The sequence below is a fragment of the Pantherophis guttatus genome, chromosome 7, assembly GCF_059756535.1.
Source record: "Pantherophis guttatus breed Tessera chromosome 7, ASM5975653v1, whole genome shotgun sequence".
NCBI classification, from domain to species: domain Eukaryota; kingdom Metazoa; phylum Chordata; class Lepidosauria; order Squamata; family Colubridae; genus Pantherophis; species Pantherophis guttatus.
The window spans coordinates 35,494,925-35,518,107 of NC_142069.1; the positions used below are offsets into that span (position 1 = coordinate 35,494,925).

The following is a 23,183-nucleotide window of genomic DNA, read 5'->3' on the forward strand; positions in this document are numbered from 1 at the left end:
CATCTGCTGGAAATCTCCATGCATTTTGCTTTTTGGCCTTGCTCCTCCCACTGCTTCTGTTTTTGTAGTTTCTTGAATCATCTGAAGTTGCTGCACTCTTAATTCTTCTTGACACTTGGCTGCCGCTTGGGTCTGTCTTTGATCCTTAGGTTCTTCTATCTCCAAGGCTTCAACAGTAGTCGAAAGTTGTATTAAATCTTCTTGAGTAATCAAAGCTCCCCTTTGGGTCTGTACCAGCAATTCTTCCTTCTCCCCCTTTCTTGCCCCCTCTGCTTCCGTCTTCCTTCTAACTTCTGGGGACTGTGGGCATCCAGCCTTTAGTACATTGGTGTAAAAATCTCTTGCCTTCCACACTGAGTTAAGACGATATCTCTCTCCTGAATAGTTCACCACTAGTCCAGCTGGAACCTCCCATCTGTACTGTATCTGACGGTTTCTCAGTTCTTCCACCAGAAAGGCATAATCCCTTCTGGCTCTCAACATTTTGGGAGGGGGATTTCTTTCAGTATTAAAACCTCCTGCCCCTGCACTTGAAGTTTGTTTTTAAAAGTGACTTGTAGGATTTCATTACGTATTCTCCTTGTTGTAAAATAAGCTACAATGTCTCTTGGTAGATGTTTCTGTCTGGCAACCCATGAATTGACACGGTAAATTTTGTCAATTTGCCATTCAAGATTTGCTTTTTGATCTCCCATTATCTGTGCAAATGCTTCTGAAAGAATCTCTCTCAAATTCTCTTGCTTATTTTCTTTGAGGCCTCTTATTCTCAAAGCAAATTCCATATCTCTATATTGTATCATCACATCGGCCTCAACTCTTTCCATCTTATTCTGGACATCTCCCACTTTATTTTCCAAATTCTCATTAGACTGCTTAATTTCTTCCACTTTTTCATCTATTGCCTCAATATGGCCTGCCAGATCTTGGACTGCCATGATAATATCTTCTCTAATTTCCTGATTACATTTTTGAATGAACTCTTTAATTTGAGCCGTCTCCTCAGCAACATCTCGAATTTTATCCTCAAACACCGAAGTAATTTTTTTTTCTATAACAGAGGCTTGTGTTTTAAGGGCTTCCTGCAACATTTCAAGTGTTAATATTGGTGGTTCCGTTGGAACAGAGAGAGAGATTGCAATTTGGACATTTGAGCTGGTGAGCTCCCAGCACTTTTAGGAACAATAGTCTTTATTTGTTTTGAAGCCATTTTTAGTTTCCAATTTAAATTTATTCAGCAACCAGAACAACAAATCCACCAAATCCAGAGATTTCCAGTCTTTAAATGATATCAATCCTTTAAAAAAAAATAAAAAAAAATGCTATAGTCTTTTTAACTTTTAATCTTCTTTCTTTCTAAGCAAAAATCTCTAATTTTAGACCAGGGCTGCCAGCGCTAAATAAAACTTTCCTTTTTAACTTTTGCTTTCACGCCCCATTAAAGCTCAATCACCATCTTGGTTTCACTTTTAGTAAATCAGAAGGAAGTAATACACATTTGGAGTTAAAGTTTAGTACTTGCAAATCTGATCTCTCCTGAGTTTGCTCAGCCTGCTTCCGAATGATGTTTTATTCCAAGCGTTGTTTACAGGGGTGGTCGCGGCATCTTCTACTTAAAGCAGAAACGTCCCGGATCCGGAGCTCTGTCGGGCTTCCAGGGAGCTCTCACCCTTCGAACCCCAGAATTATTCCTGTGGCTTCTTGGGGAGCTCTACCTGCACCCGTGTGCTCTTTTCCTCCCCTTTTCCCGGGGAGAAAGTTTTCAAGCCTCTAGACAGCTGATTTGCGCTGTTCTAGCGGCTTTACGAGATCGCGGGGCTGGCGCTCACAAAAGGAGCGTCTTCGGCGCCTACGGTGCCACCGGAAGTCCCCCCATAGACTCTTTCTAATGAGAGGGCTGTATGAAGATCTTTATATGTGTAGGAGATGACTAGGCTGAGCCCTAGGGAGGTATCAAATGCATCATCAGTCATGAGTTCCCTTGTGCCCACAAAATATCTAAGTTCAGCCCTCCTTGAATTCCTTTCTATTCTTAACTTTCCTTGACCATTAGTAGCTCAGATTCTTGTAGAGGGCTTAAGCTTGCAATAAATCTTTATACTCATTTGAACTGCCTGAATCTCCTGATTTCCCAGCGCTTGATAATATGCTGTCAAATTAACAATAGATCTGGTGGGGCTCACTTAAGAATTTATGAGTTAATAAAAGATCACTGTAATTATATACAAGTAAAGAGTATAACAGATTTTTTTTTCCATCAATGAAAAACCTGGAATGAAGATGCTGAAATTTATTATTTGATTATTTCAATACATTGAGGCCTAAAATGAAACTCTTTACTCTAATTGCTATAATAACTTATATTACCTGCTGAACAATTTGCTATGCAACAGATCTTGTAGGTCAAAGGGTAAGGGCATGAATTATGGAGGGTGGAGGCTGACATAATTGATTTCTGTTTTCTAAAGAGGTTGGTCAAAGGTGACTCTAAGAGGGAATGAATGTTCTGGAGTGAAAGAGATGCTAGTATGATCAATTATATGCCATACGATATCCCCAATCTATTAAGCAGAAACATTGAATTTAAAGTGGTTGTCATCCTGAAGTTTATGTTCCTCCTCGGTATTTATAAAACCTATAAAACAACTTTCATCGGTTATTTAATTTTTAAATGTTATTAATATTATTGTTTTACTTTCTTTTTTTATTTTTTAAATATTTTATTAGGTGCTTTGAGTATTAATTAGATTAGAAGGATATAAAGGAATATAAAATAAAAAATTCTCTCTGATTAAAAATCAAATTTGACCAAATTTATTCAACATCTCATTACCTGGTAATCTTTTAGTGAACTCCACAAGCATTTTAACATGGCTAGTGGCCATTTCTGTTAAAACAAGGAAATTTTCTTCTGCACTGTAGTCCTCTTGTAACTGATAATCAAAACAAAATAATCATTAATTATAACTAGTGATAAAAAAATAGGAATCCTAGAAATGAGTTATTAATTTTTCTTTAACAACTATCTGAAATGTATAGGATTAAATATCAAATAGTTGAACAATTATTAAAGTATGAATGTTACAGAAAAATGATTATTTTAGACCACAATAAGAGAAAATAGATGAAGACAATATAGCAGTTTAAAAGTCTCATAATCCTATACACTGCAGATGGAAAATACAGGATGTTCCACATTCAACATTTTGTACAACAAATAAAAACTTTCTGTTCTGCTTGTTAGGAGATCTGAATCCAAATTCTGTGCTTTCACTTGATGCTTGACCAGACCAAATATAAATAGCAGTACTTCAGCTAGAGTGCCAAAATTCAGAAGATGCCCAAATAATGACAAGTTAAAAGGTTTTTTTTTCTTTTTAAACTTTGTCGCCACCTAATGGCCCTCTGAATTTTGTAGCCAATATGGTACAGTGGTGTCAAAATAACCATTAAAACCCCTACTGTTCATTGGCGTCATTTGCACACTACTTTAGGCCAAAAATATTGATCACTAAATCATTCTATGAGAGATAAGGCATGTATACTTACAAGCTTTTTGGTAACTTCAGGAGGAATCCGCTGTTTATTATAGGAATCCATTATATAACGAAGAAGATTTTGTTGTTCTGGGCTTAATTTTACTTTCTCCTATACTGGCAAAAAAATTAAACCGTAACTGAGCATGATTTTCTACTTCATACATAGATTTAACTACACACATTTGAGCATCTTTCCTGATTTCAATAATATAATGGAATCATTTACTTTTGCATTATAGGTAGCCCTCAATCCACCAATTGGAATTAGAATTTTCATCACTAAATGATACAGTCATAAAATGCAACAGCACATGACTACATTACTTGGCAATCACAATCCCAGCAGTCTCTGTTGTTATTGCAGCCCCAGGACCCTGCAGTTTGCTAAATGAGAAGAGGTTGGAGTCCCAGGCAAACAGTGCAGGGAGGAGGGTATGTTGGTGCTGTGGGGTGTCTGTGTGCTAGAGTACTACAAGTACAGGCAAGTAGGCAGGGTCCACAGATGGTTGATGGGTTTGCTGAGGCTGCAGGTAGACTTTACAAAATATAGATGGACTGGTAGGAGCCATGGGAAAGTGCTATAGAGAGTGGATCTGGTGGAGTGGTGCTACTGAGTATGAGATCCATAACAGGGTATTTGGGAAGAAAAAGTGGCAAAAGCAACTGATGGGTGCAACTTGCAACCTTCCCTGATATCTTCTCCATTGACTTTGCTTGTGGGAAGCCAGCAGGGAAGGTTGAAAATGATGATCAATAACTTCAAAATGCTGCAGTCACCATAGGTGTGAACCGGTTGCCAAGTGCCCAGATTGTGATCATGTGAACTTTGAAGACTAGTCATAAGTATCACACATTCAGTATAGTCAGAACTTTGAATGATCACTAAACGAGTGGTGATAGCTCAAGGACTATCTGTACACATGCAAAAATCAAACAATAAATACTTCTTTTCAATAATGACTTAGACATACATATTTTTTCAAGGGATTCAAGGCTATATCAAGCTAGTAATAATAATAATAATACATTGACTAGTCATTAGTCCACATCAGAATATAAAATGTAGAACAGAAGAGTAGTAAGATCATATGCTATACAAACTATGTGTATATGATGGGAACACCCTATTGCAACCAAGATAAAACTTGTCAGATCTGTAATTAATTAATTCATTGTGCCTTAGAGTCCTGGGGATTGCCTGGACTAGTCTTTACAATTTTATTGGCAAGATTTCAGAAGTGTTTTGCCATTGCCTGCTTTCTGAGGCTGAGAGAGAATGACTGGTTCAAGGTCATCCAGCTTATTTTGTGCCTAAGTCAGGACTAGAATTCATGGTCTCCCAATTTCTAGCCAGGCAGCTAAACCCCTACAGCGAAGTAGCCCCATTTGTTATTGCATCAATACTCTAGGTCAGTGGTTCTCACCTTTTCTTCATCACTGACCCTCTTAAATACTTTTTGACCCCCAAGACTTAACTCAAGATTTAAATCATAAGATTTCTTAAGCTTTCGTGGACCCCCAGTGGTCCACAGACCACAGGTTGAGAAACCCTGCTCTAGATGGTTCATATACCATTCTAAGCCATGGTTTGCTTAATCATGGTTTACTGAATAAATCACAATTGGCTAGTTTCATACCATGATCTATGTTAGAACTAGATAAACAATATTTTTGGAGTGATCATCACACTGAGTATATCATAGTATAAACTGATATACTCTCAAGGTCATCAATGACACTTTTTTCACATAAATAACATCTAAATTATATTTGTACAGTTACTGTATATGGTTTATTCCATCAAACAGAAGACTTACTTATTTGCATTATTTAAAGTTCACCTTTCTATAAGGTAGTAGAAATTTCCTTGTCAGAATTCTTATTCAGTCTTCCATACATACTAAATGTATCATACTATAGAACTACAGTAATTTTATTACCTTATACAATTTAGTTGTAGATGACACTTGCTTCAGGTCAGATCTCTCAGGATCTTCACTAATAGTCTCCTCTGGAGGCTGTAACGTGTTTTTTCTTAGTCGTTTTGACTTGCATTGGATTTCGGTTAACAAACCTGAATATGAGAAAATGAATACTTATAATTTGTACAATTGTCACTTATTCATGTTGATAATTCCAAAAGTAACAAATAAAGACTCAATGTGCAATTACAATCTCCTATACCATCTTTTTTTAAAATTAATTCACATGTTCAGGAAAACTTGTCCAGGGGTAGATGCAACTACATCCATTCCTAGACAAAGTTAGTTTGGCAACTAGGGTCATATGTCCCCAAATGCTGCTGGATGATTCTTCCTATCACTCTGAAGGAAAACAGGAGAAGAAAGATTTTGCTAATTTAATCATCTTCTTGTTCTATGAGAGTCCCTTCTCCCTGGGTACACCAGGTATGTGAGGTTATAGAGAGAAAGGCAAATCTATGTCCCCAGAAGTGTTTTTCATGATGCAGAGACCCAGGTTGAAATAGCTGGGTGGAAATCAAGAGCTCATTCGACATATTATATTAAAACTTAAATCAATTCCAAAAATACATTCTCAAAAAAATTAAAGAGATATTCACTTACTGACATTATTTCAACAAATTACCTGTTCTATTAATACTTGAAACATGGTGGTGGAAACAAAATTGTAAAGTTATTGCCAAAGCTGGATCTATGTCATTCCTCCCACCTATAACAATTGTTCAAAGGAATATAGCCAACTTCAGTCAACATATTTCTCTACTCAGAATATTAAAAATGTAATCTTACTATATCAGTTTAAGAAGATAAAATATTGTTGTCCAACAATACAGAAATGATGATGCAGGGCTATAGCAACCATAACAAATGGAATACTTTTGTGTGTGTGTATATATATAAATACATTTTTTTCACCTGGGAGAATGAATAAAAGAGACTAAATATTGTTGAGGAAGATATCTATGAAAATGCTTAATTCAGCAATGAATAGTTTTAATATCCTGTATATCATAAAATCATCCACCACAGAAATCAAACTTCCTCTAATACTGAAAGAAGAGGAAATTTAAGGGATTAAAATAACAATTCCACATAATATCTCCAAAGATTAAAATGGTATTTAGAATCACAACATAGGCACTAGACTTAGTGCTGACTGATTGTTTCAGCACTGAGCAAACTGGCATTCTCCAGATGTGTTTAATGTAAATCACATTATGAATACTACCAAAGGGTGACAGTTGCTTCATATGCTAGAGGAAAAAGACATTTTCATACATCCATGAATCAGAAAACACATGGTTATACATAAACCAGGGCCAGATAGCTTATTTCATGCATTCAGATGATGTCTCTTGTTCTAAATAACAGTACCAAACAGTACTGAACAGAACAGCAAATATCTGACAAATAGTTTTATTGTATTAGTTCCCCACCCCATTTTTTACTGTATTCTTTTATGTCTTTTACTGTATTACAAGAACAACCATATATCCTTCTAAGCCATTTAATAAAATCTCAGAATTATTTCCAATGACAAGCTTGTCTTTCCAACAAAGCATGAACCCAATTTGAGTGAGGATCACTTTCTACTTTTTGAGCTTAGAAACGTATCTCTAACTGCACAAAAACTTGATGTGTAATCACTAGATCATGATGATTCAGGAATGCACAAATAAAGTAATAAAAACCGTAAGATTGCCCCCTTTTTTGCAGCATAGCAACATTTTACAGGAATAATTGCAGTACTGTCTTATGAGTAAAGGCTCAAAGTCCAAGGCAATGTTAATTTCAAAGAGATCACTTTGCTTAAAGTCAATTTACAAAAAAGTTACAAGTTTAACTATCCGGCAAACCTTGAAGGTTGTTTTTAAACTAAAAATGAACAGCACCACTCCTTATTCGAAGGTAGTTACAACTTGCATGATGTCCTCATTCCTGTACTTTACAAGAATCTGCTTATGTTTAAATTATGAGTTATATGACTCTCATAGTAACAAAGTACAAGTTTCCATTTCAGAGAGAGATTTAAGTCACGGTGCCTTATTGCTGGCCTTTGCTTCACTCAAGACTATCTGAGAAAATGGCCAGCTGGTTTGAAAGTTTCCATTTCCTTGGGCAGCATTAGTTACATTGCCCTATTTTTTCCTGTTTATTTTATTATCAGATACTGAATTACTGACAGTACTGAAGATACACACATTCCTTCTTTCTCTGGGAACAACTTGACTTTATTTTTAAGAAAGCTTATTTTTATGGCAAGCTTACAGATTCATTGAGGGGGGTCTGATCACCGTGGCAGCCTCATTTGTTTGCCTGCTTGTCCACTGAGGGCAGAGAGGGCATATAGCAAGATCTTTGCTTTTAAACTGACAGCATGAGGGAGTCAATTATACTATAATTTTTTTCATTAATTCTGAAATGCTAATAGAGTCTATTGTTTTCTACAAAGCATAAGAGTTGATATAGCATCTAGTGATCAGATTGGGAGGCATATTAAAAATTCAGAGTAGATTAATTTCCGGTATGAACTTAAACTGGTTTGATACTGCAATTATGCTAAAATAACTGAAGCTATCAATAGGAAACACCCAACAGCTTGAATCCTATCCTTGCATATTTACAAAGCACAACACATGCCAAGAAAGTAAATTTTAATAAAATACAATTATAAGTCTAATGTTAGTTAAGTACAATACCCACAGTGAATGTGATCTTCATTTTTTTCCTAAATGGGTGAATGCAAAGACTATATAATCTTTTCCTAACTATCCATAGCTCCTATATTATATATTAAAAAAATGAAAATAGCTGTATACATACATTCTGCCAGCATTCCTACTGCTTTGCACTTTTGTAGACGGCACTTCTGACATTTTCTCCTCATATACATGTCCATCTCACAGTTTCCTCCATTTTTACACTTATATTCAGCATTTTTAGTGATACTCCTTCTGAAGAAACCTGATGATATATGCAGAATAATATTTCAGATTTAAAACCAATACTAAAATGATTATTATATGAATACCACTAACTTAAGATGCTTCTAGTTACACAAATAGATCACAGTAAAAGTTTCTAGGCTGAATTTCTAACAAGTATAAACGGTTAGTTCTAAAATATTGCATATTCTGTTATCCTCTAAGTAGGTTCATATGTCATGCTAAGTTACAGTCAACTTTTTTGTTAACCCATAAGCCATCATTTACCAACCACATAGGCTGAAGTACATATATGAAGTACCAGTCATGGTAGTTTATCATGCTATTTGAACCAAGTTGGCTTACATGTTGTACTGCATTGCAATGTAAATTTGTTGGCCTTGGCTTAGGGTGTTCTGTCATTCCAGTCACAATAACTTGTCATCTTTGGTACATAGTTCCAAACATGTGGTCCTGTCCGATTGGGGCTAAAAACTAAATAAATCCAGTTGCCTTTTGAAAAAAAAAAACCTTTGAACAACCATGACCTGGATGATTGAGAGTCTCCATAGACAAACCCCAACTAAGCAGTAGATTAATGTACTAAATAAGATTTATAGTTGAATCCATCATGTAAAGGCAGCAAAGAATTATCTCTATTCATTACTTAACATCCTTAACATCCTTACTTAACTTAGATTTATTTATCTTAACAAATCGATTATTATCAGATCATTCTGCTGTTACTTCTTTGACTATAACTAACTATTATTTTACAGTTTGTACAGTATACCATAGTTTGTTTTCTAATCCTTTTTAGATATTTTAGAACTCCCCCTCCCTTCCCCCCCTAATTAGTTGGGACTTTCTTTTTTTATTTTCTGATTTGTGACTGAATAAAAATTGATTAAATGATTGGTTGATTGCAAAGGCAGCATTTTCAATTTGAGCAAGGCTTTTGAAAACTAAATTTCCTTAAATACAATATTCTATACCATATATATAGGCTTCTAAATCCACAAAGATATCTTCTGGAGAAATATATTTTCACCCAGTTTAGAGTAGAATGCTTGCTACTCTGCTCTGATTTGTTACAGAGTGTTATTTCTAACAATGTTCCTATATATATGCATAGAACAATGTGATACTTGGAGCACAGATCTCTCAATCTTTCAATTGTGTGACCAATGGCGTAGATAGCTGTACCAGATTATTGCATGATATTAAATACAAAAGCTATTCCAGGTAAGGAAATTTTCTAGTCCTAGCAAAATAAATGCACTAGAAAGGAATTAATTATTTATTTATTTATTTATTTATTTATTTATTTATTTGTTTGTTTATTTATTTATTTATTTTATTCAATTTGTATACCGCCCTTCTCCTAGTGGACTCAGGGCGGTGCACAGCCAGAACTAAAACACATAACAATACAAAATTTAAAATTATTAAAAGAATTATATACTTTGGCCCAAATTTAAAACAATTCGAATTAAAACCCATTGACAGATTAAAAGCTAAACAACTAAGAAACTAAAAAAAGGGGGGGTTCACGCCAGCCCTGCTTGATGGAAAAGAAAAGTTTTCAGAGCACGGCAAAAGACCCGGAGATCCGATATCCTTCTTATCTCCAGGGGCAAATCGTTCCAGAGGGCGGGAGCTGCCACAGAGAAGGCCCTCCCCCTGGGGGTCGCCAGCCGACATTGCCTGGCTGATGGCACCCTGAGGAGTCCCTCTCTGTGGGAGCGTACTGGTCGGTGGGAGGCTATCGGCGGCAGAAGGCGGTCCCGCAAATACCCAGGTCCTATGCCATGGAGCACTTTAAAGGTGGTAACCAACACCTTGAAGCACACCCGGAAGACCACCGGAAGCCAATGCAGCTCACGCAGGAGAGGTGTCACATGGGAGCGACCCCTCGCTCCCATAATCCCCCGCGCGGCCACATTCTGCACCAGTTGGAGCCTCCGGGTACTCCTCAAGGGGAGCCCCATGTAGAGAGCATTGCAATAGTCCAGGCGGGAAATGACGAGTGCCTGAGTGACTGTGCGTAAGGAATCCCAAATCCCGAATTATAAGATCAATACACCTCCCCTGGTATTTGATTGCATTTCCAACATTTAGCAGGCATGTCTTTAAACATCTTTGCTAGCCTTGCTGGTGGCAAATGCCACCTGTAAAACATTTTATACAGGTTTTATTTGTAGGTAGTTCCCATTGTCAATTTATAATTCCTATCCCAAAGTTTTTGCCATTTATCTAATTCTATAATATATCCAAAGTTTTTTGCCCAAGCTACCATTGTTTCTTTCACTTGTTCATCTTCCCTTTTAAGACTTAATAAATAAGTCTTAGCTATATATTTTCTGTATTAATTTTTCATCCATTGCTAGTAGTCTCCAATCAAGTGTTGTTGGTAGAACTTTATAGAAACCATATATCTTTGCATCTTTCTCATATCTTGATTGCATTTGCAAATATGGCCACCATGCTAGTTCTACCCCTTGGTTTTGTAATTCCTGTTTAGTTTTCAGTTCCCCTTTCTCATTCAAAATATGTTATGTTTTTCCCCAAGTTTACAACATTTGGATGGATCAAGTGCTTCCATTGTTGAAAGCCTGACTGGTATTTTCATGTAATTTTTGTTTTAGCTTTTTCCCATACTAAGAGTAGAGCATTCCTTACATACAGTAGTGTCTTTGAAAATATCTATGTATTTTATTCTTTTTATACCATAAAAAGGCCTGCCCTCCCAATTGAAGATCATGTCCCTCCAGCAATAACAGTCTTCTATTTCTGAGATTTATCCATTCTTTCACCCAAGTTAATGCAGAAGCCTAGTAATAAAGCTTCCAATCCAGCAACCCAAAGCCCCCATTGTTTTTTTATTCTTGCCCTCCTGACTTGATAGTGAAGCAAACCTACTTCTGAAGCTTTTGTTAAACAGTTAATGATCTTGTCACATAGTTCCATCTGTTGACCTCTCTGTAATCATACAACCTTATTATAGTAATACTACTGACAGACATTTATGAATCTAAACAGTATTTCTCAACCTTGGCAACTTTAAGGTAAAATTTGTCCTACCTTTGCAGCCTTCACAAGTCAGGGCATTATAGTGGTACCCAGAGGCCTTGTCACCACAGACAACACACAGCTCTTTATCTTTCGTTCTTCCAGAGAGTAGATCCATCCGAGATTTCTTGGCTACAGGAATGTCTATCAGATCTGTCTCCTTGGTTTGTAAGTTATTAGAGGACATTTTTCCAAGTTCATACATTACAGGGGAGTGCCATTCTTCAGATTGTTGAGGATGAAGACTAAAACTTGAATAATAAGGTGGTAAAGTGATTGGAGGCTGCATTGGGCAAAAATGCATAGAGTTGTACTGTGAGTAGGATGACACATCGGTATCTTTCACTGCAGAAATCGTTGGATCCGGATGTAAACCTCAATAAGAACACAACATATATTTCTAAGTCAATCTTCTAAGAACAGTTATTTTCACTAAAAATAATCATTGTCATTTTTTCCTCTTGTACATGCTTCGAGAGTATATTAATGTTCAATCATTCTGAGCTGAGATTGTTCAGTGTGCTTCGGGTCTCATTATAGTGACACCTTAGATTAACAAATTTGTGATATGAGATGGATGCTTACTTCATTTAGACAGCCCCCTGATTTTATAGATTAAATGAGGGTGTTGCCCTTTATACTGAGTTTTTACTGAATATGGCAGGAGTTTTGTCAATTACATGATTTTACAGAGTATTCATATTGATGAAAATGACAGATATGAATTTAATAGAATTTTACATTAGTGGATACCCTCTCTCCTGAATGGTCTATTAAACCGAGATTCTACAGCCGGGGTCCCCAACCCCTGGTCCATGGACTGGCACTGGACTGTGCATGCCAGAAACGAGACTGCACAAACAAGCAAAGCCCCATCCGTGGGATGCAGGTAGCACATGAAACCACGCCCCCTCTGGTCTGTGGAAAACCCTCTCTCCACGGAACCAGTCCCTGGTGCCCAAAAGGTTGGGAGCCTCTGTTCCACTGTGATGGATCTACAACATACATTTTTTAAAAATAAATGCGTTTCTTTTTTCTCATTAACTTCGCTGGATGCTCATTCTTTTTAGGTTTGATTGGGTGTCTGTGGATATGTATATAAACTTTATGCAGGAAGATGTGTATGCCAGATGAGGGGATTATACACATATACAACACATATGCCAATTAGTGGTTGATTGTAGGGTTGTGGTAGGGGCTATGGAACAATTTCTATATTGCATATGAAATGTTTCCCCAGGATTCATAGGCTTGCTTTTCCATATAGAAGGCACTCTTTAAAAGTAGACGGGAAAGATGCAATGGAGATTGCTCTCTTGTCTCCTCCCTTCCCTAGGTGAGAGACTACTCAGCTTTCCAAAGAAAAGCCTCTCTCTTTCCCCGTCCCTCACCACTCCTATCCCAAAGATATTTACATAGTGGAATAAAAATGGTTGTGTGTCCATCTAGCTCTTGGTTCTAAATATTGAACTGCCAGTTGCTAAAACTATATGAGTACATTTGCTGACAAAATCATGTATAAATATTGCTAGACTCCAATGTAGGTGGCTTGTATTGTGTGAACAGAATCAATGAGTTTGAAATTATGATTAAATATTTCTAAGTCAACTCAATGCAAAAACAGTTGCTCTATTCATTTTTCAGTATAAATATTCATAGGAACCATTTTAAAAGTACAGTGCTGAAAATCTGAAATTACTACTTTCTTACAGTTGTTATTTTTCTTTTCAATGAAGGCTGCAATTTGATTCAACCAATAAAATATTTTGTTTTTACTAAATAATCAACGTTCTATCTCTGTCTTCCCTAAATTTATCTGACACTTTAAAAAGCCATTGAAACTAGTAGCTTTGCTAAATAAAACATTTCAATAGTCAATTATAAATCTTACATAGTGGCATTACAAGGGTTAACAAATGCAAATTCCTTCAAGCAATATCAAATCAGATTATTTCTATCTGATCTTGGTAGCCTTTTCCTCTGTTTTTCCTTTCCCAGATATCCTCACAAATTAACCCAGCCATATTTTAGACTAGAACGAAGACCAAAGCTGTATTTAGAATATAACCAGTATGTCATATAAACATTGGGTTATTTAAGCAAATTATGGTCAAATGAATGAGTAAATTTATTCTGAAAACACAATAAAGAAATGATACAATATTGTTTTTTTTAACAATTATCTTAAATTATTTTACTTTTTCTCCAGTACAGGTGGGAGGAGTTTTCAGAGGAGTAGGACTGAAGAAATATGAGGTTGGTGTTTGTCAGGATAGATGTATATTATATATGTAACTTTTTGTTACATCATTTGCGTTCATAAACAATACTTTTTGAATATAAACTATGGACTACAAAAGAAAGATTGACTGATTTCTAAAGAACCATTAAATGCTACTAGCTTATTAATTTTTTAAATAAGGTTATGTAACAAACACTAGTTTTATCTAGTTAGTAAGCGTCCTTGGTTATCCTTTTAAAATCAAATAAACATTGTAATAATGATAATACTATTAATCACAATATGGAGCATGATGGCTCAGTCGTTAATTATGCTGAATTTGTCAGCTGAAAAGCTGACAGCCTGGGTTCAAGATCCAAGTGCTGTGTAAGAGGGTGAGCTCCCCTTATTTGCCTCAGCTCCTACCCACCTAGCAGTTCAAAAGCATGCAAATGCAAGTAGATAAATAGGTACCACATAGGTGGGAAAGTAACAACATTCTGTGCGCCTCAGCATATAGTCATGCTGGCCATATGACCACAGTGTCTTCAGTGTCTTCAGACAATGATGATTCCCTTGGCTAAGAAACAGGGATGAGCACCGCCCCCTAGAGTCAGACATGACTGGAGAGAGGAAACCTTTTCCTTATTAATCACAATGTTATTCACAATTGGAATGTTGTATTATCAAATTATCAGAAGTTAATATACTTGAGTCTTAATATTATATTTCAATTTCTCAAACCAAATAGTCTACATGTTTTAGAGTATTTTCAACCTACCTATGCTGATTGGGGCAAGATGACAGCTGTAGTCTAATACATCTGGAGGATACCAGGAAGGAGAACATTGGTCTACCACAAATCAAAAACAAGAAGAACCAAAATCACCATATTAGAAATTATTGTGTTGAGTAAGAAAATGCTCACTAGGTAGTTCCAAACTGAATCAGTTATACATACAAAAAGAAATAATAGTATTTGGATGTCTTAGGTTGTAAACAGCAGTGTCTAGGCATGGTTTCACTATAACTGCTATAAAATGATCTTATCTAGTATTAAGAATAGCAAATGAGTAAATTGGCCTGATATCTTACCTTTTAAGAGCACACCAGTTTGACAATTTAAGTAGCGTTCCTGACAATTTTGTAATTTTGTAATATGGTTTTTCTTCTGCTTTCTTAATTTCCAAACCTCTAATCACAAATGATAAGTAAAACTTCCGCTGAGACCAGCCAAAGAAACAGTAGGGCAGAGGTTACACAGTTTACTGATTAACTTTATCATGAGAAATAAGTTGAGGAAATAGCTATGACAAGTGTCCAGCCCAAGTTGGTGAAATTTAGAAAAATTGCTCTCAGAAGAAGCATTCATAACTATAGGCTTGCCTGCTGTATTATTTCTTATGTATTTCTTGTTTTTTTAATGAATTATAAAAATACTGCTTAATAAAATAAGCCAATCAACCAATATAATTCACAATGGAAAAAAATTATATGAAAACTTATTCTATCCCTAAGACAAGGACATCTGAAACCATTACTGAAACTGCTGTGGGAAATGAACTGCTTCATCAAGATGCCTCATTGTAACAGCCAGCAAGTCAATATGACAGTATTGTAAATAGGTCGACTGCTTGATACCAAATTATATTTTCCTCTTGTATTTGCCAGAGTTGTTTCTAGAGAAGGACTGCTCTTTGCCTCATAGGGAAACACATGTTATTCTTTCCCCTCCCCCCAAGATAAGAGATCTATTGGGAGAATCACCTCCGTGTTAAAAATATAAATGACTTGATTCAAGCATGTTTATAAACAAGGGAATTCTGAAGGAGGTTGGAGGCTTTTCATCATGTCTCAAGTTGGCCAAATGCTTTATGCTGTTGCTGGCCATCAGTATATTCCAATCAGTTTTTTCTGCAATGCAGTCCTGCTACCAGCTGGGCTCCTCTCATTTCACTGGCCAATGGTTCTGAATCCAAGTTGAGTGATCTGCTGCCATGTGGGAATATACCACATTAGCTGCCTGCCACTGACAAAAGGTGAGGGAGAAATTAACTCCTACCAAAAAAAATCAGCGTTCAAAAAAACATGGTGAGGAATACTGAGGAGTTACTGATTACCATGGCAAAAATATCCAAATAAAATTATTACATTCATTATATAGCTTATTTGTTGTACACATATGTCCAAATAATGCTAACTATGTAATATATGAAAAAAAATCACTATTTACTCAAACTATTTTACTGTTCATTTTATAAAAAAACAGTTGTATACTGAAAGCAATACACACACACACACACACATATATATTATGTTAAATTTATATTTACTGACAAAGAAATAAAGGGAGACTAGTATAAATCTATTTCAAGCTATTTAGCTCTCATCATATATATATATAAGTGGATTGTATTTTATACACTCTCAGAAAATCTTTTCTATTCTAAAACCTGATGTCACCTGCTCATTGCTTGCAAAACCCATCTAGTCTTATCTTTTGGCTGAGTTGATGGGATGCCCTTATATGCTGACAGCTGAAAACAGAAAAGCTGTGACAGACAGACTAAAGGAAGTATTATGAGGAAGATGGAAAGATAAACAGCTGAGGGGAAGAGGCAGAGAGCAGGAATAAGTCAGACATTCAAAGAATGCAGAAGAATCGCAAAGGAAAAACAGTTAACACCCCCTCCCATCTTCTCCATCGTCAAGACTTCACTCCAGATCACCACATTCTTTCATCTATATTTTCAAACAAAACAAAACAAAACCTACACAAGAGTTTATGAATTTCTCACATGATATATACTTTGACTAAATGTAAATGTTGCTGAATGATGGGGAAAGACCTGATGGGGAAAGACATTTGGACAGAGCCAAGAAATAGAATTGGTTGAACCACAGAATTGATTGAAGAGAATACTTATGGTTCAAGGCTAAACTGAGGGTTACTTGGTACTCTCTGAGGTTGGTGGTTTTCCTTCAGATGTTTCATTGCCAAACTAGGTAACATTAACAAAATATTTGCAAGAAAACCACCAAGCTCAAAGACCATCAAGAACCATAGAATGGTTGAACAGCTGAGGAGTCTGAATTCTTGAATGTTCAGTAATTAGACTGTAATCTTTTTTACACTGAGCAAAGCACTGACTGATATTTGCTATCCAGGATTTCAGACAGGAACTTTTTAGTGAAGGACACTAGCTGGGATCTTTTTCTATACAGCAGGGGTGTCAAACTCGCGGCGTCATGTTGTTGTTACGTGATGTATCGCAACTTTCCCCCCCCCTTTGTTAATCTGGGTTGGGCATGGCTACCGCATGATGCATCCGGCCCACAGTCCATGAGTTTGACACACCTGCTATACAGTATATGTGTTCTCCTATTGCATTAATAGTGTGCTTTACCATTGAATTGCCTTTTTTTCTTTAATTTTATTTAGTTATTTACTGTGTTATTATTCATTCATTTTATAGCATCAACAAAAACTAACTGGGGCATTTCTAAAAATAGTCAATTAGTTAAAATTATAGAGAACTGTATTTTATTTATTTATTTATTTATTTATTTATTTATTTATTTATTTATTTATTTATTTATTTCCTTTACTATTTTTTACAGATAACTGAAGCTGGCAAATATATCCAACATACCAGTGGTGGGTTTCAATTATTTTTGCTACTGGTTCTGTGGGTGTGGCTTGGTGGGCGAGGCATGGCTTGGTGGGCGTGGCTTGGTGGGCGTGGCAGGGGAAGGATACCGTAAAATCTCCATTCCCACCCCACTCCAGGGGAAGGATACTGTAAAACTTCCATTCCCTCCCCAATCCAGGGGAAGGTTACTGCAAAATCCCCATTTCCTCCCAATCAGCTGGGACTTGGGAGGCAGAGAATAGATGGGGGTGGGGCCAGTCAGAATTTTTACTACCAGTTCTCCAAACTACTCAAAATTTCCGCTACCGGTTCTCCAGAACTGGTCAGAACCTGCTGAAACCCACCTCTGCAACATACCTTCCTCCTCCTATTTTCCTCACAGCAACCACCCTATGAGGTAGATTGGGTTGAGAGAGAGTGACTGGCCCAAGGTCACCCAGTTGGCTTTCATGGCTAAGATAGGACTAGATTGACTATCTCTTGCTTTCTAGCCTGGTGCCCTAACCACTAGACCAAACTGACTCTCTGTTAGCTTTCTTTCATTATAAATATTGTATTTCTATTAATGTAAGTTCTGATTTACCAAATAAATTAGGACCTTCAGAAAGAAAAAATCCATCTGGTGAAGATAGCTGGGGATGATTGATCAAGTTCATCTCTGATGCCATAGAATCTTTAATGTAAGATTTGCAAACAGCGATGAAACCTAATAAAAAAGAATATTATTAGTAAAAAAAATACAAAATACTGGGACTTGCTGATCAAGATTGAATGCTTATGGAAAAAGAAATTTATTGTTATAGCAATTGTGACTGGAGTCCTTGGACAATACTTAAAGCATATCTAGAAATATTAAATTTATCAGATGTTAATTTTACAAAAACAAAACAAAAGCCCACCACTCTGTTTGGAACTGCCTATATTCTTAATAATTCTTAGAACCTTGTTTAGGATTTGACAGCAAATAAAAACAAGCCTTATAGTCTTCCATGTGGATCATCCCATGTATGTAATACTACAGTGTGATTGTTTTCAGGCTAAGAGACTTCCCATTTTTAAAATAGATACACTTGCCTAAAACTCATGCTGGAAAGCATTACTGTCAGGACCCAAATTGTTGGGAGCAATATGCTGACTCTGTAAACCACTTAGAGAGGGCTGTAAAGCACCGTAAAGCGTCATATAAGTCTAACTGCTATTGCTATATTCATTAAGTCTTTGTCCATCCACAAGTCATATGCCATTATCCATGAAGGCATTCTCAGTTACTGCTATTGGGGGCAGTGTTGAAAGAGAGCTGTTTTAGATTATGATAGCCCCAAAATTAGGAATTTGGTAGCACTTTTTTGACACATTTTATTTAAAAATAATAACCTTTCAGGAGCTGTTGTTTACTTCATCAGAAGCTTAGTCCATATTGGTATAACATGCTTCAAATAGATTCATATTTTGGTGGAAATATTCCACATTTTGAACAAACTCATCTATTCATTTATTATTTATTAGCCTTCATCCATGGGCTACTGTATTTAAGGTGTCTCACTGTCAAACATCAAAGTATTGGAAAATACAAAGTTATTGGAATTGTTTTAGTGGACATTAAAATGTCTGAACTGATATAATCCAACATACTGTTCACAGGCTCTGTTCTGATAATATTTATCTGACATTTCCAGCATCATGTATATATACTAATATTATATTAATATTGTATTATTACATTCTATGTATTATAGAGAGCAATTCAATCATGTTTATACATTTTGATCAGATGACTAACTTTATCTCATTGTAAAGGCAGGGTAAACAATAAATTAGCAAATATTCTGAAAATAATTCCAAGTATTCATTATTTCCAAGATATATATTTATTGATGATCAAGTAAACTCTGTAAAATCAACTAGTCATTTCTACATAACCATAACATTTCCCTAGATGTTAGTGCTGCCATATTCAGGCCTTTTTCAATCTTGCATATTTAGCTGTATATGAATTACAATTCCAAAGCTTTTGCAATCTTGGAAAAAAAATCTGGGAAACCTCACAAATTTGAAGACGCATGATTTACAACATACCACTTTGGCCATGTACAGCTATTTTATATTAAAATTATCAAATTAAAATTTAAACTTGTATTATTATACAATTGTCTATTAATACTGTTTAGATAAAAGAATCTAATTTATTTGCATAATTATTTATTTCTATGCAAGCTTTCTATTACTTTCCTTGTATGAATCTTCATGGCTTTTGTGTAGGAAGTAAGGCCAAATTCTTATTTTGCATCCTGGTTTGTTTCATCACTATTAATCGAATTAATCTCACTTGGCTGGGTCCACAAATTATGCCAAACCAAAGCCAGATAAGCTACATTATGGCTTAATGTAATGTGTGAATTGAATCCATATATTTCAGTTTTGTTCATTGAAATTTATTGAAATCAATATTGTTAGAGTATGCAATCAAATTCATATTTTTATCTTTGGATAGAAATATTCATCAATTAAGCATTTGTATTAAAACATTTATTAGAAAAGGTTAAAAAAATGGCTATTGTACGTAAAGTGACTTTATATGTACTGAGCATTACAATCATTGCCTTCATTTGTGTTCTGATATTTTATTGCAGCCTCTATGTATGGTGGTGTGCTGTTGCCCATATTTTTAATTTTATTTTGAAGTAAGATAAACCCATGAGAAACGAATGAATAAAGAATGATACTCTCTTAGAGTATTTGTACATCCAATTAAATGTGTCCCTTTATCAACCAAAGTAATAGGACTGCCAGGTGTCAGGCCTATGTGATCATTATCAGATCAATGCCAGCCCAGAGATTCTATGAAAAATGTTTATACTAAGAAAGTAATGTAAAGACAAGTTTTATATTTCCTCTTAAAAGAGAAATAAAATCATACAATGAAGAGTAATGATGAGGTACTTAGTGGTATTAATGTCAAATTCTCACAAGAATTTTTTTAAATATTGGAGGAAAGAAAAAGGATTATCAGAACCACTGAATTGGAAGTGGCTGTTATAATAAAGAAAATTCATTTCACCTTTGTCAATAAAATTAATGCTAAAAAGAATACGGAAAGGTGATTTTGCATTGCACAAGATCCTATGCTTGTAAATCCGTAATAATAATTAATTTTTTCTGTTTTTTTTTTCTTTCATATTACACACCATGGCAATACTTCACATTTTTGGATCTGCAGCAGAAATATAAAACAAATATCAAATTTCATCAGGACACTTGCTAAATTTAATGAAAAATGATCATAAGCCAATTTGAAAGTTTATGAAATTATTAATTAATATTTAATCAATCATCAATATATTTCAACAATGGAAAAAACAGTGCTTTGGCAGCTAATCCCCACAGATTAATGCAAATTATAATTTTTTAAAATAGGAGTCCTTTATCACACACTAAATAAATAACAATGCCCTATTTTTCACTTTATTGCAAATTCTTGTACTAATTCATGTGTTAGTCAAAACTTCCAATAAGACAAAATGAATGAAATTGCAGAAAACAACGCACTCAAAATTATAAATTATCCAAACTACAAGCATTAAGCAACCTGTACCTGATATCATGTGTTCATAGAATCGGCGATTTTGCTTTGAATTGAAATTCCTAATGATTTTTCAGCAGGAACATTTTTGTTTTGATTTTCACTTTCACAGGATTGTTCAGTGAAAACATGACCACTTTAGCGGAGTTCTCCCCTCTCCATTGACTCAATTCTGCAGTAGACAAAGTTTACTCATTAACAGTACTTTCTTTTTATCTAAACAGGCTTGAAATACAGGAACTTTATAAACTGGATACAGCACAGTTCCTGGGCAGGATATGTTGCTTATCGTGATTGGTTGAAGATTCTTATTGGGCAGTAACTTAAAAGTATGTTGACAAATGCCAGTTTATGCTTCTTTGAATAAGACAACCAAAAGGTGTATGAGATCAAGGCCAAGTGGAATTCCAGGTATTGAAAACGGCAGGAAAGTGCCAGAAATAGCGCAGCTATGTTTATGCCTTTTTAACAACTATTTAATTGTAACTTAAATATTCTGAAAACAAGTTAATTATCATCACAGTGATAATCTGATCTCATCACCAGAAATGCCAATTAAAACTGCTACAATTCCCATCCACATAGCCACAGCTAAGAAATGTACACATTCATCTTGCACTGAGATTAAGAAAGATTTAGCCTAACAAATGTTAGGTGAATGTTTATGTACATTTATTTATTCTTGCAGAATTTATTTATTCTTTAAACTATTTCTGTATGAAATGTGTTATCAGAACATCATTTGGCTGAATTAAACCAAACACGGATTATTCCAAAACATAATTGCCAATTTACTTCAGATATCAAAAAAGATCTGTTATTGAGAACAAATCTTAATAGAGATCTACTTCCTCAGAAATCTATACAATTCACAATTTTATGAATGAAATCCACGAACAGACGCATACACCCTCTCACACACCTGTTAGCATATGAGGAGACAAGAATTATAGGGAAATTTAGCTTGATAACAGTAATGCCTGTTTCTTTCTGATACGTAAACTGATAAGATGGAATACATTGGAATAAAACTCAAAGAAATCAAAATTATATATCAAAATAACATTTTAAAATATATTTTGGCATCTATCATTCCTACCATTTTGAAACATCCCTCTATAATTTTAAATGTTGTCTGCTTTTACACCCTGTTCTATCCTTTTTTCATATGAATGCAGTTAGTCTGTTAAGTTTCAGATGAATTCCAAATCATAACATAGTATTATCTTTTAAAATAAATAGCTGTTTTATTTCAAATGGTGCCTACTATAAATTACTGATCCCATTACTCTCTTTCATTCCTTAGTCATTACATCTGATATCAGCTGCTTCTCAGAGTTTCTATGAGTTTCTCATCTCCCAATGCTGTACACATAATCAGAATGTACATTTGCAAGACATTTTGTTTGCAATCTAATCTATAATTTATGAATTATTATTAGGAATTAAATATGATAGTGGTAGTATGTCGTATGTGTTAAAAACTGAAAGGAAATATTGTGCAGAATGTTGGCTTGTTTTCAAGGATAAAACCGTTTATGACTTTCAAAAATAAGTGTAACATAAAATCTCTTTTAAACATTTACTGTATATGCTTATTTTATTCATTTAATCATTGACCTAACTATTGCTCCATCTCTTCAGTACTTAGGCCTTTAAAGTCAACAGATAATAATGTGAAATAAATAAAACCTTTGTCACCCACTGCTACATAAGATTTTACGTAACTCCCCTAAAAATAAGAAACCTTTGTACAGCCTGCCAGTAATATACATTGTATCGCAAAACAGGTAATCAAATTTAATTTGGAAAAACCATGCTGTTTACAGAAATTGGCTAGATATTCAAACCTCTTATGAAGGGAATTGTTTAAGTCTGTGTTTTATCATTGTTATTATTGTTGTCTATCACACAGTCGTCTACTTTTTATTTCCAGTTTTAATAGTTGTGTGATGTTATCTTTGTTTCTTTCTGTGCTGCTTAATTAATTTCAATACTATTTCTAATATTTTCTCTGGAGTATTCTAGTCCAGTGCCTTTATTTTATTATTTATTCATTTTCTATACCCGTTTCTTCAAAGTCATTTTATCAAGTATTCTCAACAGGCAAATCCACCCAAAGATCAATGGTGTTGCTAGTTTCATGGCTTGATGTTGTTACACTAACAATTACTTTTTAAAAACTTTTTTACATCAGTCTATAAGGAGACTGAAG

General features: G+C 35.1%; 1 protein-coding gene across 1 annotated transcript in view; it reads right to left on the bottom strand.

Moving 5' to 3' along the window:
- Positions 1-21,163, bottom strand: part of NR1H4 (nuclear receptor subfamily 1 group H member 4) — a 39,651-nt gene extending 18,488 nt beyond the window's left edge. The window contains exons 1-8 of the mRNA XM_060694609.2: positions 20,981-21,163; positions 17,972-18,094; positions 14,517-14,588; positions 11,527-11,889; positions 8,342-8,482; positions 5,477-5,610; positions 3,547-3,645; positions 2,831-2,930 (exon numbers count right to left, since the gene is read on the bottom strand). Coding sequence (XP_060550592.2) covers positions 2,831-2,930; positions 3,547-3,645; positions 5,477-5,610; positions 8,342-8,482; positions 11,527-11,889; positions 14,517-14,588; positions 17,972-18,094; positions 20,981-20,990 — 1,042 coding nt within the window. The 5' untranslated portion in view covers positions 20,991-21,163. The remainder of the gene's footprint in view (positions 1-2,830; positions 2,931-3,546; positions 3,646-5,476; positions 5,611-8,341; positions 8,483-11,526; positions 11,890-14,516; positions 14,589-17,971; positions 18,095-20,980) is intronic.
- Positions 21,164-23,183: the final 2,020 nt, after the last annotated feature.